This window comes from Macrobrachium nipponense, chromosome 1 (assembly GCF_015104395.2).
Source record: "Macrobrachium nipponense isolate FS-2020 chromosome 1, ASM1510439v2, whole genome shotgun sequence".
NCBI classification, from domain to species: domain Eukaryota; kingdom Metazoa; phylum Arthropoda; class Malacostraca; order Decapoda; family Palaemonidae; genus Macrobrachium; species Macrobrachium nipponense.
Window position 1 is genome coordinate 171764391 of NC_087200.1, and position 17108 is coordinate 171781498.

Consider the following 17108-nt stretch of genomic DNA (forward strand, 5'->3'; position numbering starts at 1 on the left):
GAATGTTTCAGTTCCTGAAGGTCCTAGTTTTCTCAATGTCTATTTTTTCTTTCATTGTTATTTTGAAATATTTATCATTCTGTTCTAATCTTAAGATATTTTTTTTTTGCTGGCAGTGAAAACCACATTAAAATATCACTTATTTTCTAATTACGTATATGATGATTATGCAGCATGTAAGGCACTGGTGGCTAATGTTATTTATCTTCCCTTGTCTTGTTCACTTTCTCCATTGAAAGTTACAACAAACCAATCAAACTTACTTAGTTCAACTGAAATATATGGGACTAGATTTTTAACCAAAGATGTCCATGCTGTTAATTTTTGTCATTTTGTAGATTAAATGGTTTTTCTATCTACAATGAGCAAAATGCAACTATTGTACCACAAAGACCAGGAAAAGAGGTACTTCAATAATTTCCATAAACAAAAAATATTGTTCCAAAATCCATGTTCTCTTACCTCAGATTACAAGAAAAAGTAACCAAATTAAATAAACTAGAGATTGTAATATAGTATATGCAAATTTTGGTATTTGCAACATTAAAACTGCAATATTCACCAAAAAATCTTAAACTTCACTTGGCAATAAACAAGAACACTGTACTAAATGACAAGATTTCTCCAGTCCTTTTTGTTCACTTATGGTAGATTTTTAAGTACAGTACATAACTTGTAACTGTGGATCTCCAGAGTAGTACTACTAAGATGTTTGCCTCAAAATCATACAGGGATTAGATATACTGTACAAGATTTTATCACTGCTTTTATTTTATCCTTTTTCTTGGAACAGGAATAGAAGACATTGTTCTGTACTGTTTTCATATACAATGTATAATAAATTAGAAATATTTTTAGCCATAAAATATGAAGCAATTAAACTTTTTTGTATGCTTTGCCAACTACTTCTTTATCATGCTGGTGTCTCTTGTCTCTATGTAGCGTAGCTGTTTTCTCTTCATTTTCTTAATCTTTCTTGAATCCTTAATCTGAAAAATAAAGGAGGTATTGTACATCACCGTTTCCTAAAAATTAAGACCCGCAAACTCATAACACTGTTGAATAAGAAAAAACTAGTCTATGAATAATCCCTAAATGCACTGTATCAAATTAACTATGGATATGGCAAGACAGAACAAAAGCTGTTCCTTTAAACTTATTCTAGTATGTAAATCAGTTTATAATTTCTATACATTTAAAAAATTATAACATTCCTTAACACAATAACCTTTACTATAGAGAGCATGACTTATTATTCTAAATAGGTCTAAACAGCAAAAAGGTAACAACATAAGATACATAATCAGGATAAGTTGTCTGGTGAATTAACCCTTAAACGCCGACTGGACGCATTTTACGTCGACATTTTTTGTCTCTCGGGTGCCGACCGGACGTATTTTACGTCGACATACAAAAGTTTTTTTAAATTTGCGGAAAAATACCTTTAGGCCTACCAGCCTAAAACTCTCGAATCACGCGCCTTGGGGGATGCTGGGAGTTCACGGATCAAGGTGTTGTTTTGTTTACAATCGTTACGCAGGCGCGCAAGCACGAATTTCTTTCTTGCCGCACTAAAAAGTATCTGTGACACATCTCGGAAATTATTTCGTCACTTTGACATAATTTTTGTACCATTTGAAATTAGCCGTTTACATGGAGTATATATATCGTAAAACTATGTGCACTTTTATGTAGAATACAACAACAAAAAAATACTCGTGATTGTAGCTTTTATCAGTTTTGAGATATTTTCATATAAATAACGGTAAGTGCCAAAATTTCAACCTTCGGTCAACTTTGACTCTACTGAAATGGTCGAAAAACGCAATTGTAAGCTAAACTCTTTATATTTTTAGTAATATTCAATCATTTACCTTAATTTTGCAACTAATTGGAAGTCTCTAGCACAATATTTCGATTTATGGTGAATTTATGAAAAAACTTTTTCTTTACGTCCGCTCGGTAACTCTTCCAAAAAAAATCATACATGCGATTGTGGTAATGTTTGCACCATTTTAAAATAAGCCGTTACATAAAGTTTTATATATGGAAATGTGCGCAATTTCATGCACAATACAAGTAAAAAACAACCCATGGTTGTAGCTTTTATCAATTTTGAAAATATTTTCATATAAAAAAATGATAAGTGACAAATTTTCAACCTTCGGTCAACTTTGACTCTACCGAATGGTCGAAAAACGCAATTGTAAGCTAAAACGCTTTATATTCTAGTAATATTCATCATTTACCTTCATTTTGCAACAAATTGGAAGTCTCTAGCACAATATTTCGATTTATGGTGAATTTATGAAAAAATAACATTTTCTTTACGTCCGGCGCATAACTCTTCCGAAAAATCATACGTGCGATTGTGGTAATGTTTGCACCATTTTAAATTAGCCGTTACATAAAGTTTTATGTATGAAAATGTGCGCAATTTCATGCAGAATACAACAAAAAATAATTGAAGGTTGTAGCTTTTCTCATTTTTGAAATATTTGCATATAAATCACGATAAATAGAAAAAAACCACGTTCGGTCAAATTTGACTACTGAAATGGTCGAAAAACGCAATTGTAAGCTAAAACTCTTACAGTCTAGTAATATTCAGTCATTTATCTTCATTTTGAAACAAATTCGAAGTCTACGCACAATATTTAGATTTATGGTGAATTTAAAAAAAAAAAAAAAACAAAAAAAAAAACTTTACTTCCTTCCTCGCTTTTTCGGGATTCTCCGCCACAAATCTCCGAAATGTGTACGTCCCATTCTCGGAATATTTGCTCCATTTCATATAAGGCATTTCATAGAGTTTTATACGTATATGAAAATGTGCGCAATTTCATGTAGAACAAAACAAAAAATATTTAAAGGTTGTAGCTTTTCTTATTTCCGAAATAATTGCATATAAAAAATATATATAAAAAAATTCTACATTCGGTCAACTTTAACTCGTCAGATATGGTCGAAAACTGCAATTGTAAGCTAATACTCTTACAGTATAGTAATATTCAATCATTTGTCTTCATTTTGAAAAAAAAATTGGAAGTCTCTAGGACAATATTTAGATTTATGGTGAATTTTTGAAAAAAATATTTGTTTACGTCCGCGCGTTACGAATTCATGCATTATTTTGTGATAATATTTTCTCTGTGTTGCTTTTATCGTTTTACAATGTGTTATGTACCAAAATGATCGCAATTTACTGTACATTACAACGAAAAAAAAGTAACTTGTTACCTTAAACCGTTTTGCGCACAGCGCGATTTGAATACAATTATATATGAAATTTCGTTTTTGCGCTATCATATATCTCATTACGTATTTATATATGATAATGATAATTTTTTTCATTTCTGATGGTTGCATACTAAACTTCAGGCAATGACAAAAAAAGGAGCCAAAAATGAACTCTTAATCTTGAAAACTAAGCGTGCAGTGATTTTTTGAAAAAAATATTTTGTCCACTTCCGCGCTCACTCCGAAACACCTCCGGCACACAGGAGACAATTTTTTTTTTACCGCTTCGGCGTTTAAGGGTTAAGTGGTTTACTCACAGCTATCCAATCACTACTGTACATCAGGATAAATCATATCAGAATGACGAGAAAATTTAACTCAAAGTAAAATATAATGTGAATTTTATTTAGGAAATATCAGTTTTGTTTGGGACTTCTTAATACTGCACCCCATAAAGGGTAAATAGTGACTTTTCTACAACTCAATGAATAACCTTTGGTCACAGTCAGATTTCTACAATATACTACTGCAAAGAGTATTGCTATTAACCCTCTTACGCCGACTGGACGTATTTTACGTCGACATTTTTTGTCTCTCGGGTGCCGACTGGACGTATTTTACGTCGACTTACAAAAGTTTTTTTTAAAATTCGCGGAAAAATACTTATAGGCCTACCAGCCTAAAACTTTTGAATCACGCGCCTTGGGGGATGCTGGGAGTTCACGGATCAAGGTGTTGTTTTGTTTACAATCGTTACGCAGGCGCGCAAGCACGAATTTCTTTCTTGCCGCACTAAAAAGTATCTGACACATCTCTGAAATTATTTCGTCACTTTGACATAATTTTTGTACCATTGTAAATTAGCCGTTACATGAAGTATTATATATGAAAATGTGCGCATTTTTATTGCAGGAACTACAACAATAAAATACTCATGATTGTAGCTTTTATCAGTTTTGAGATATTTCCATATAAATAACGATAATTGCCAAAATTTCAACCTTCGGTCAATTTTGACTCTACTGAAATGGTCGAAAAACGCAATTGTAAGCTAAAACTTTTATATTTAAGTAATATTCAATCATTTACCTTAATTTTGCAACTAATTGGAAGTCTCTAGCACAATATTTCGATTTATGGTGAATTTATGAAAAAACTTTTTCCTTACGTCCGCTCGGTAACTCTTCCGAAAGAAATCATACATGCGATTGTGGTAATGTTTGCGCCATTTTAAAATTAGCCGTTATATAAAGTTTTATATAAGGAAATGTGCGCAATTTCATGCACAATACAACTAAAAAAAACCCATGGTTGTAGCTTTTATCAGTTTTGAGATATTTTCATATAAATAACGATAATTGCCAAATTTCAACCTTCGGTCAACTTTGACTCTACCGAAATGGTCGAAAAACGCAATTGTAAGCTAAAACACTTATATTCTAGTAATATTCAAGCATTTACCTTCATTTTGCAACAAATTAGAAGTCTCTAGCACAATATTTCGATTTATGGTGAATTTATGAAAAAAATAACATTTTCTTTACTCCACGCAGTAACTCTTCCGAAAAAATCATACGTGCGATTGTGGTAATGTTTGCACCATTTTAAATTAGCCGTTACATAAAGTTTTATATATGAAAATGTGCGCAATTTCATGTAGAATACAACAACAAATAATTGAAGGCTGTAGCTTTTCTCATTTTTGAAATATTTGCATATAAATCACGATAAATAGAAAAAAAACCACGTTCGGTCAACTTTGACTCTACCGAAATGCTGGAAAAACGCAATTGTAAGCTAAAACTCTTACAGTCTAGTAATATTCAGTCATTTATCTTCATCTTGAAACAAATTCGAAGTCTCTAGCACAATATTTAGATTATGTGAATTTAAAAAAAATCTTTCCTTCCCTTCCGGGTCGCGCGCGGATTCTCCGCCACAAATCTCCGAAATGCGTACGTACCATTCTCGGAATATTTGCTCAGTTTCATATTAGGCATTTCATAGAGTTTTATATATGAAAATGTGCGCAATTTTATGTAGAACAAAACAAAAAATATTTGAAGGTTGTAGCTTTTCTTATTTCCGAAATAATTGCATATAAAAAATATATATATAAAAAAATTTGACATTCGGTCAACTTTAACTCGTCAGATATGGTCGAAAACTGCAATTGTAAGCTAAAACTCTTACAGTATAGTAATATTCAATCATTTGTCTTCATTTTGAAAAAAATTGGAAGTCTCTAGGACAATATTTAGATTTATGGTGAATTTTTGAAAAAAATTTTGTTTACGTCCGCGCGTTACGAATTCATGCATTATTTTGTGATAATATTTTCTCTGTGTTGCTTTTATCGTTTTACAATGTGTTATATATCAAAATGATCGCAATTTAGTTTACATTACAACGAAAAAAAAGTAATTTGTTACCTTTAACCGTTTTGCTCACAGCGATATTTGAATACAATTATATATGAAATTTCGTTTTTGCGCTATCATATATCGCATTATTTATATATGATAATGATAATTTTTTTCATTTCTGATGGTTGCATACTAAACCTCAGCCAATGACAAAAAAAGTAGCCAAAAATGAACTCTTAATCTTGAAAACTAAGCGCGCTGTGATTTTTTGAAAAAATGATATTGTAATTGTACAATAAAGTTTCATACATACTTACCTGGCAGATATATACTTAGCTATAGACTCCGTCGTCCCTGACAGAAATTCAAATTTCGCGGCACACACTACAGGTAGGTCAGGTGATCCCGCCGCTGGGTGGCAGGAATAGGAACTATTACCATTTTGAGCCAGATTTTCTCTTCCACCTGTCTCCTGAGGGGAGGCTGGGTGGGCCATACAATCGTATATATCTGCCAGGTAAGTATGTATGAAACTTTATTGTACAATAACAATATCATTTTCATACATTCAACTTCCCTGTCAGATATATACTTAGCTGATTGGCACCTTTGGCGGAGGGCAAGAGACAGCTAATTACTGACCTGATAGGTAAACAATGTGGCGGGATCACAAAAACAAGTAACCTCCCCACATAAACTTAACCTGTCTGGCTATCAAACCCACCCTCAATCACACTTTCCACTTAACACTAAAAAACACAGCAGGACAATTGCCCCAATACCTACATACAGAACAAAAAACACAAACAGGTACTCACCGCTGGCTTCTGATACCTAGGACTAGGCTGTGCTGTCGTCCACGGGTGGGATAGGCTATAGGCTAGCCAACACACAACCACCGCCGACAACCAAACACAAATCAACCACCCGGGACCCACAACCCCACAAAAACTCAATAACCCAACGACTAAATGCAGATGAACACCAACCACCTGAAAAAACACGACAACCACACAACTTACAGCAGTACAACAACCCGCCAAAACCAACCCTGCCCCAACCACCACTTACAGACACCGAAAATGCACCACCAACCTTCTTAACCTCACCACAACCAGACAGACACATGCACAACAACTTCACAACCCCAAAATCTATCAAAATAACACCCAAACAACGAAACACCAAAGGAAAACTGCTGCCAAAACCAACACTGACTTGACTAGACGCCTCACTGTTTACAACTCTCGTAACAGACTTCCATTGACTACCTACAGTGCCACAACAGACATGCTTCCGACCGCCATCTAACCACTCCCATTCATTCTTCCACCAATCTTCTCTCTCTCTCTCTCTCCTCTCACACAACTTTGGAGATGTTGTCAAATATAAACTAAAATTACTCCTCCCATATTACCTCCCCCATTACATTTGACAACATCTCCTTACACTCACAACATCCACACTAAATTGCCTTTCGCAACACCCAAGGATGCTCAGATGCAGGTCCCCTGGATCTTGTTTGAGGACCATCATACACTCTTTCAGTTACATCGCCATTCACTTCTTCCAAACCACTTTCTTTCAAACTCCCATTATCTCCCTCACTACCATCCTCCCAAATTCCATTCACTACTTCACCGATGTCTTCCAACTCTGGTTCCAACATCTCCCCTATTTCGGCCACCCCAAACCACTCAGTTTCATCCATACTTCTGTCAAACTCCTGCAAAAAGACTTGTCCATCCTATCAACCACCTCCTCACTATTCAGTTTCCTTCTCACTGAAGTCTTACTTGTCCCTGTCAACTCAAACCCACATACACTACAAGTATCATTCATTCCCCCAAAGTCATCCGTAGCACACGCTTTATCAACCGTTTGCACCCTACCACCAACCCCTTTACCATGCCGTTCACGCTTTTCCCTTCCACTTCCTCTCTCCACACTCTTCTGTTTTCTTCCATACTCAACCAACACCAACTGTCGATCTCCCAGACCCAATTTGTTCACCAACAGTCGGCTCATACTTATTCACCCTCAACCACTCACTCATCGCATTCTCCCGAACATAGTGTGGTACTTCCCTCCACTTACGGAGCTGGTTATGGTGTGCCCTAACCTCATCCAGTCCCCCACCTACTCGCAATTTCCCCAAAACATAACTCAATCCACTCGGGTCCCACTTCCAAAATCTCAAACGCGGCCCTTCAAATTTCTCCCTTACTTATTTTCACATTCATTCTTCCCATCTCAACCACCTCTTTCAACACCTTATCCCCAATCTTAAAAACTCTCAAACCTTTCACTCGCTTTCTTCCACAAATCCCGATCACCTTCTGACAGACCCAACCGCGGTCTGACAATCCTTTCAAAATTCAACACATATTTACAAGGAGACATACCTATATCTTCTGCAGTGTGGCGTTATATACCCAAACTGCACGTCCTACATACATATCCCAATCCTTGTCGCTCTTACTCATCATTCGCAAAATCTCAGTCATCGTCCTAACAGTCTTTTCAGCCAACCCATCGCACTGGGCATATACGGAGTAGAATACACATGCACAATACCCCATTCCTTCAACATTTCTTCAAATTCCCATCCCACAAACTCAGGTCCATTATCACTCAACATTTTTGCCGGCTTACACACACACATGGGCAACATCACTTGACCCACCATTCGTGCAACAGTTTCACTCCTCTTATCTTTGATGGGAACCACATAGGCAAATTTACTCATGTGATCCACCATCACAATCATCCCCACGTGTCCTCTCGCAGTCCTGGGCAAAGAAACACAATCAATCACAAGCATTTCAAACGGCTCTTTCATCTGCAATCACAACACAGGTGGACTTGCATGCACACTCTGATACTGTTTCCCCTATGACAGTCTTCACACGTGACAGCCACATCCACACAAATCTTACTCAACCCAGAGCATACAATCTCTCTCTCATGCATTCCCACAACTTATTTTTTCCCATATGCCCAAACCGATCATGCACCAACAAACACATACTCACAGCTGACTCAACAGAAAACACTGGCACATACACTTCCTTGTCATACACCCCTTCCTGATGCAAAAAGTACATTATGTTTTTGCACACCACAAAACGTTTAGCAACCCTCTTATATACATCCAACTCACATGGCCAGTCTTCCACACGCACTCCTCCCAAAACACATTGTCGCAACACACTTATCTCCAGGCACTTATTTTGCATTTCCTCAATCTCTTCCTCACTCAACAGATCATTCTCACTCCTAGCAATATCAATCATACCACAAAGTTTGCTACAAACACATTACCATCTTGAATCCTAGCTACTTGCCTGCCCCCCTTTCTAAGAATTCCATTTCCTACATCTATGTCTATATCGTGGATCCTCAAAAAATCTATCCCTATTAAGTTATGCATTACTTCAAGATCCCCCAACCTAACCTTTAACCGTACCTCTTCCCATACTAAAACACTTCCTTGTCCCAACCCATGTATTCTCACACTTGTAGACTGCCTTTTCACTTCCCAATCACATCTCTCAAGTTCACTCACCACTGACCCACTCACCAAGGAAACTTGTGCCCCTGTGTCAACCAAACTACAATACTCACTATCATTTACTTGGACAAACGTCACCATTTTCCCTCGAGTCCCATGCATACACACATTCACTACCACGTCCACCTGGTTATCCACATCACAATCCTCCTCATCACATTCATCCTCAGCTAACTCCCCATTTCCACAATTCTGACTCAGATCCCCTTCACAGTCCCTTTTTGTAACCAACCAATTACAACCACGTTCCCCGCACTGAATCATCAAAACCCCACGTTCATTACCTGTACTCACCCTTCCTCGATATTCAACCGTCTGTCCCATCCAAAATACAACAACACTTTTATTCCAAACAACTCAGCTACTGCTGACAACAATTCATGCAACACTTCTCCTTGCCCACCTTGTTCCTTCGCACATGCCACTTCCTTCTGCACATCACTCATCAACTTCTCTCGCAACTCATTCACACTACCGGGTACCTCTTCAACCAGACCCTTACCTTCCAAGTTTTTTCAATGCTGAAAACAAACATTCACACATTCTGTCATTCCCTTCAACCTCTCTTTTACAACCAACCCCTCAGGTACCATATTCGGATCCCAGTCACTTTTCACAACACAACTGTCCTTACCATGCATCCTAGACATCGTAGCCAAGCAAATCAACATTTTGACTCCCCGGCACATATTCTAAGCCAAAATCAAACTCACTCAAATCCTCAATTGTCCCTCGCAATCCTAGCATTCACACTTTCCTTCTTGATCATATAAACTAACGGCCGATGATCTGTCCTTATGACAAATTTTACCCCATACAAAAACACTTTCAACGCTTTCACACAAAACCTTATTGCCGCAAGCTCCTCTCAACCACCGAATACTTAAGCTCTGCTTTATTAAAAGCTTTACTCACATACGCAATCACTCTCAATTGTCCCTCCCCATTCACCTCTTGCATCTGCACCAAGCATCCTCCCATACTAAACTTACTAGCATCAGCATACAACTCAACTTACTGGCATCCTCACTGTAGTCCGGAAAAGCCAAGGTGACGTCCCTAGCAGCCTCCTCTTTCAATCTCTCAAATGCTCCCACCATTCGCGCATCCCACCTCCAGTTTAGTACAATTTTTCTTCCCGGTCCATTCAGTCAATGGCTTCCCTTATACCCGAACAATCCCTAACGAACCTCCTCCCGAACTCAATCAAACCCAAAAAACCCTTTAACTCCCGCACGGTCCGGGACGTGGAAACTCCTTTACTTTTTCCACAAACTTTTCACTCTTCCTTACACCACTCGCACTCACCTTATGACCAAGAAATTCCACTTCCCCAGCCAACCACGTACACTTCTCCAGCTTCACTTTCACTCCAAACCTCTTCCAACCGTTCTAACAACCTTCTCAAGCAGTTCACATTCTCCTCAACAGTTTCACTTGCAATCAAAACATCATCTATAAACACAGTCACCTTCCTTCTATCAAAACCAGCCAAAACTACATTCATCGCCCTCTGGAAGGCAGCAGGCGCATTAGCCAATCCAAAACTTAACCTCTTGAATTGATAGTGGCAGCTACCACTCGAAAAAGCCGTAACATGCCTGCTCCCTTCTAAGAGGCATCTGGTAATAGCCCCTTACCAAATCCAATTTTGTGAACACTCTCATCCCATGCATCTTATATACACAATCAGACACCACATTCATCGGGAATCGCTCCTTCACAGTCACTTCATTCACCTTCCTGTAATCCACACACATCCTCAAACTCCCATCTGTCTTGCGTACTGGGACTATGGGACTATTCCAAGCACTCTCACTCCTCTCGCTCACTCCCACTCTCTCAAGTTCCTCACACTGTTCCTCAATCTCTCGGGCTAATAGTCGCAGAAAAGTGTCGGGGACGCTGATATATGGGGGTATCCGTCATTCAAAACTATCTTGAACTCTGGGAGCTTAGATCCCCTGATCCTCATCACCCCGACTCAACGCACCCCGCCTATCCCACAACATCTGCATCAACCGCTCCCTCTCGTCATCACCAACATTTTCATCCACCCCAATTCTTTCTCTCAACTCATCATACTTCCACTCATCACTTTCTTTCATGCTACCTGTCATCACCTGCCGCACCCTAACATATCTTTCGTCGTCCACATCCACCAACGTATACAACAACCCCACACAATCACCTTCACGTATACCCCGCACTCGCTTTTTCCTAACACTCGGCAATGAGGCCACAAAAACCCGAGGATTCTCCATATCCAAAATCCCGTCGTACACATGCACACTCACTCTTACCAACTTGTTCTCATCCACACCCTCAACCACATATGCACACTTGTCACCTTTGACAATCCCAAGACTATCGGGCCATGCAACTTTCACACTAACAACTTCTCCAACTTCTCGCGGTACTTTTACACTCTCTTTCGCAACCAACGGCACTCCCTTCCATATTTTACTGCTTACTCCTCCATCCCCATCCAAGTACAACTCTCCATGTACATTCCCCTTCCTATGCAACTCAATCATATTCCTGCTCGGATGGACACCCATCCCACACTTCTTCAAGACCTGTATCCTAACAACATATCATACTTATCACTCATTCCCTCGATCACATAAAAGTCACCTTCCTCCATCACTACCCACCCCTTCGATTTCTACATTTTCACGCAACATTCCCACAACAGGCATACCCAAATTTCCTATTCCTCGTACCTCCCCTTTACATTTCCTAATTTCACACTCACTCCGCAACTTGTCACATCCATTCTTAAAAAGAACACTGACACTGCAGCCAGTATCAATCAAAGCAAACCAAACACACCCATTTGCACCTCACTTTTACACTCACATTCATGAGCTCTTCCTCCAAACCCTTTTTCATTTTTCAGCAACAATCCTTCATGCACATGCATCACTCTTACTGACCGCACACCAGAGGACCCACCCAACTGAATCCCCTTTGTACCTAGTTTCCCGAACTCCCAACCTGACTCATCCTCTTTCGCCTACACACACTCGCCACATGACCTTCCATTCCACATTCAACACATTTTGCCCGCTGTTCCTTACACATCCTAGCATAATGCCCATTCTTCCCGCAATTACCGCAAACCTCAGTCACACGAGTACCTCGACATCCACTTGCTATATGCCCTACTTGCCCACACCTGTAACACTTAACATCCCTATCTTTCTTACACTCGCTCACCAAATGCCCTGTTTGCCCACACCCGAAGCAAGCTCCCAACGCCCACCGACATTCATTCTTCCTGTGCCCTAGCTTTCCACATCTGTAACATTGCTGCTCTCGTTCACGACTAACCGACCCTAATCTTCCAACGCTTGCACTCGATCTCTCTTAGGGCTAACCATACTTACGTTACTGGCTCTAACGCTCCTATCAACCACTCGCTCTGCCATTCGCCTTGGCCCTTCCAAAACTGCCTCCCTATAGCTCTTAAACTCTGGTATAACATCAGCCACTTCAGTCCTAATACTAACACTTCTACTCTCTTTCATACACCTATCCAACTCATAATCCTCTACTATTTCCAAAATGTCGTTCCACGACAACCTTTCATTCGTCCATCGCATTTTCTCCTTACGTTTCAGATTTACAAACTCATACACACTCTCAGGCACAGTCGCCAACAACTTCCTCACTAACTCTTTACACTCATTTGTCCCTTCGTCCCCAAACTTTTTCCTGGCCAATGTTTCCAACCTGCACACATACATCGACCAACGGGATCACCAACATCATTCTTACCGCATCAAAACACTGTTTTCTCCTATATCTAACACTAATCCTTTATCCTCTTCGCCGGTTCCAAAATTCCTGGCTTTCACACTCTCATATGGCACATTCCCTACATCATCATTACCCCATACATGTTCAACAAAAATCCCGTCAAAAAGCACCCAACTCTCTTGCCCAGACTCTCTTATTATCCCCATACTTTGCCTCACAATACCTCTCATATTCCTTAAAAAAATCCCCTATGTCCCTACTACCATATTCCTCGTATTGTGCACATCTAGGTATCTCTCTCATATATACAGCCTTTCGTACTTCCCGCTCACTCTCACTTTCGCTACCACCATTCTGATCCCTCTTAACCTCGTCCGAATACAGTGAATCAACTTCCATACTAACATCCATGCTCCTCATTACGCTCTTCTTACCCTTCTTTCTACCCACCTGTTTCCACTCACCGCTATCCAAATCACTCTCAGCCCTTTCCCAATGTATTCAGTCCTAGTCTCATCCTGTCCGTCATCCTTCCTAACCTTCTTTCCCTTAATCGTCTTCTTTTCCTCAGCCCCCTTCTTATTCTTGTCCTCAGGTTTATCCTTATCCTGTCTCTTTCCCTTCTTCCCTTTACCTACCACAAACAAGTCACCTCGTCACTCGTAGTTTCATCCCCTCGCTCTTCCACTGTCTTTACCACTTCTGGCCTATACAAGACCCAGTAGGCTACCCCCTACAGCTCCCTCTCCCATGAACCCCTTCATCATCTCCTGCACTGCATTCATCATCCCTAAGAATTTTTCAAATCCATTTTTCTCAACCATTCTCTCTTCTTCTCCTTTCACTTCTTCTTTCATTTCCACTTTTGCACTCCTTAGCATTCCTCTCATTTCCTCTAACTCGCTCTTCAGCTCCTCACACTCTACCCTCAACCTCTCATTATCCACTTCCAATTGTCCTCTTACTTCCCTCTCCAACCTTAACTCCTCCTTCAGCCTCTCACCTCACTCAATCCTTCCATCCCAAACTTTCTCACCTATCAAACACTAGCCTAGACCAATTGTCCTGCAGCTGCCACACCAGCAGTCCCCTGTTCGGAGGGCGCCAAAAAATAATGTGGCGGGATCACAAAAACAAGTAACCTCCCCACATAAACTTAACCTGTCTGGCTATCAAACCCACCCTCAATCACACTTTCACTTAACACTAAAAAACCACAGCAGGACAATTGCCCCATACCTACATACAGAAACACAAAAAAACAGGTACTCACCGCTGGCTTCTGATACCTAGGACTAGGCTGTGCTGTCGTCCACTGGATATAGGCTATAGGCTAGCCAACACACAACCACCGCCGACAACCAAACACAAATCAACCACCCGGGACCCACAACCCCACAAAAACTCAATAACCCAACGACTAAATGCAGATGAACACCAACCACCTGAAAAAACACGACAACCACACAACTTACAGCAGTACAACAACCCGCCAAAACCAACCCTGCCCCAACCACCACTAACAGACACCGAAAATGCACCACCAACCTTCTTAACCTCACCACAACCAGACAGACACACGCACAACAACTTCACAACCCCAAAATCTATCAAAATAACACCCAAACAACGAAACACCAAAGGAAAACCGCTGCCAAAACCAACACTGACTTGACTAGACGCCTCACTGTTTACAACTCTCGTAACAGACTTCCATTGACTACCTACAGAGTGCCACAACAGACATGCTTCCGACCGCCATCTAACCACTCCCATTCATTCTTCCACCAATCTCTCTCTCTCTCTCTCTCACACAACCTTTGGAGATGTTGTCAAATATAAACTAAAATTACTCCTCCATAACAACATATGTTGTAGGTAATACAAGTTAATTAACAATACCCTAGTTCCTACCTGTTTAGGCGGAAGATTTCATAGCTTGTGCTTAGAAGTCTGCTTCGCCTCAAAAGCTTCAGCGAGGGTGTGCCCTATGGCTGAGAACTCTTGAAAGGACTGTCAATGGGGTTCTTATCCACCCTTACTCAACAGAAAGCCTAATGGCAATTGTTTTCAACTGGAGTCTTATTCACTTACATGACAATATACCTATGCCTCTTGGCATATAAAGGAGTAAAATACTGATCCCGATCACCCGATCCTAACCGTGGATTAGTATATATGATTGAAAGGCGTTATCCCCAAACACCTTTCAAACAACCTAAAAACTCAACACCAACTCATTTTAAAATCACACTATATAAAATATAAGGACAAAAATTAATATTAAGGATCAGTCTTCTCTCCTTTCCCCAGCACTGTATCCGCTGATACATAAGGTCCTAGAGAGAAGCATCTCTCATATGTTACCCTCACATCTTTCAAGTAATGTGAGGCGAACACTGAGTTACATCTCTTCATTGACATGTTCTTGTTGAACGACAATGATGTAGCGACTGCACGTACTTCGTGTGCTTTTACCCTCAAGGTCTTATATGCTTCACTATCACAACTCATGTGGGCTTCAGTTATAATGTTTCTAACAAAAAATGCTAAGGCATTTTTTGACATCGCTCTTTTAGGGTCCTTAACCGCACACCATAAACTTTGATTGCAACCCTGCAACTGCTTCTTCTTCTGCAGGTAAAACTTCAAAGTTCTCACCGGGCATAATGTTCTTTCCATTTCATTCCCAACTAATTGAGAAAGCCCTTTTACTTCGAAAGTCCTAGGCCAAGGTCTCGAGGGGTTTTCATTTTTAGCTAAAAATAAAGGCTTAAAGGACAATACAGCCGAATCCTTCTTAAAACTCACTCATGAGTCTAGCGCTTGCAGCTCACTCACTCTTTTCGCAGTGGCGAGAGCTATTAAGAAAATGATATTGTTATTGTACAATAAAGTTTCATACATACTTACCTGGCAGATATATACTTAGCTATAGACTCCGTCGTCCCCGATAGAAATTCGAATTTCGCGGCACACGCTACAGGTAGGTAGGTCAGGTGATCTACCGGCCTGCCGCTGGGTGGCAGGAATAGGAACTATTACCTTCTAAGGACAGATTTTTCTCTTCCACCTGTCTCCTGAGGGGAGGCTGGGTGGGCCATTCAATCGTATATATCTGCCAGGTAAGTATGTATGAAACTTTATTGTACAATAACAATATCATTTTCATACATTCAACTTCCCTGTCAGATATATACTTAGCTGATTGGCACCTTTGGCGGTGGGTAAGAGACAGCTAATTATGATTAGACAGGTAAAAACAACATACGTTGTAGGTAATAAATAAATAAACCTTGGTTCCTATGTGTTTAGACGAAGGGTTGACCTCCTAGCTATTGCTAGGAGTCTGCTCGTCTCAAGAGCCTCAGCGAGGATGTGACCTATGGCTAAGAGTTCTTGTAGATCTGTCAATGGGGTCTTATCCACTTACTTGACAGAATCTAATGGTTATTTGTCAAGGGGTCCTATCCACTTACATGACAAAACACCTATGCCCACTGGCATAATTAAGGAGCACAACACCGATCCCGATCACCTGATCCTAACACGAGGGTTTGTGCTTAATTTGAAAAGAGCTATCCCCAAACTCATTTCAAATAACCCAAAGAAAATAGTATACTTATGTTAAAATAAAATTTTTAACTCACTAGTTAAGGATCAGTGTCGGCTCCCTATCCCAGCAACGTATCCGTAGACACGTAACCAAGAGAGAAGGATCTCTCATAGGTCAACTTGACCTCCTTCGTGCAAAGAGAAGACAACACAGAGTTGCATCTCCGTAAATTACAGCTAATATGTCTCTCACGACATATTGTTATGGAAAGAACAAGAATTGTTAAAAGCTCGCACTTCAAGCGCTTTTAATTCTCAGCTGTTTGAAGGAATCATCAAGTTACTTAAGAAGTGCTTTAGAGATCACACTGTTCCAAAGAAGACCAGGGCTTTCTTTGAAATGATCTCTCTGGATGAAGCCTAGAGCCTGGCTTGTGCCTGGCTGGCGCCTCGCGCCTGGCTGGCGACTCGCGCCTGTCTGAACGCCTCGCGCTTTGGCTGCGCATGTTGCTTGCCTGGCGCCTGGCTAGCGCCTTGCGCCTGCCTGGAGCCTGGAGCCTGGCTGACTTCTCCCCACTTGCTGGAGCTTCGAGCTTGTTAAAGAGTCT

General features: G+C 40.1%; 1 protein-coding gene across 1 annotated transcript in view; it reads right to left on the bottom strand.

The window, feature by feature from the left end:
• Positions 1–752: 752 nt before the first annotated feature.
• The window catches only part of LOC135219833 (neurofilament heavy polypeptide-like), an 87521-nt gene continuing 71165 nt past the window's right edge, over positions 753–17108 (bottom strand). The window contains exon 3 of the mRNA XM_064256941.1: positions 753–989. Within this exon, the coding sequence (XP_064113011.1) occupies positions 903–989 (87 nt within the window). The 3' untranslated portion in view covers positions 753–902. The remainder of the gene's footprint in view (positions 990–17108) is intronic.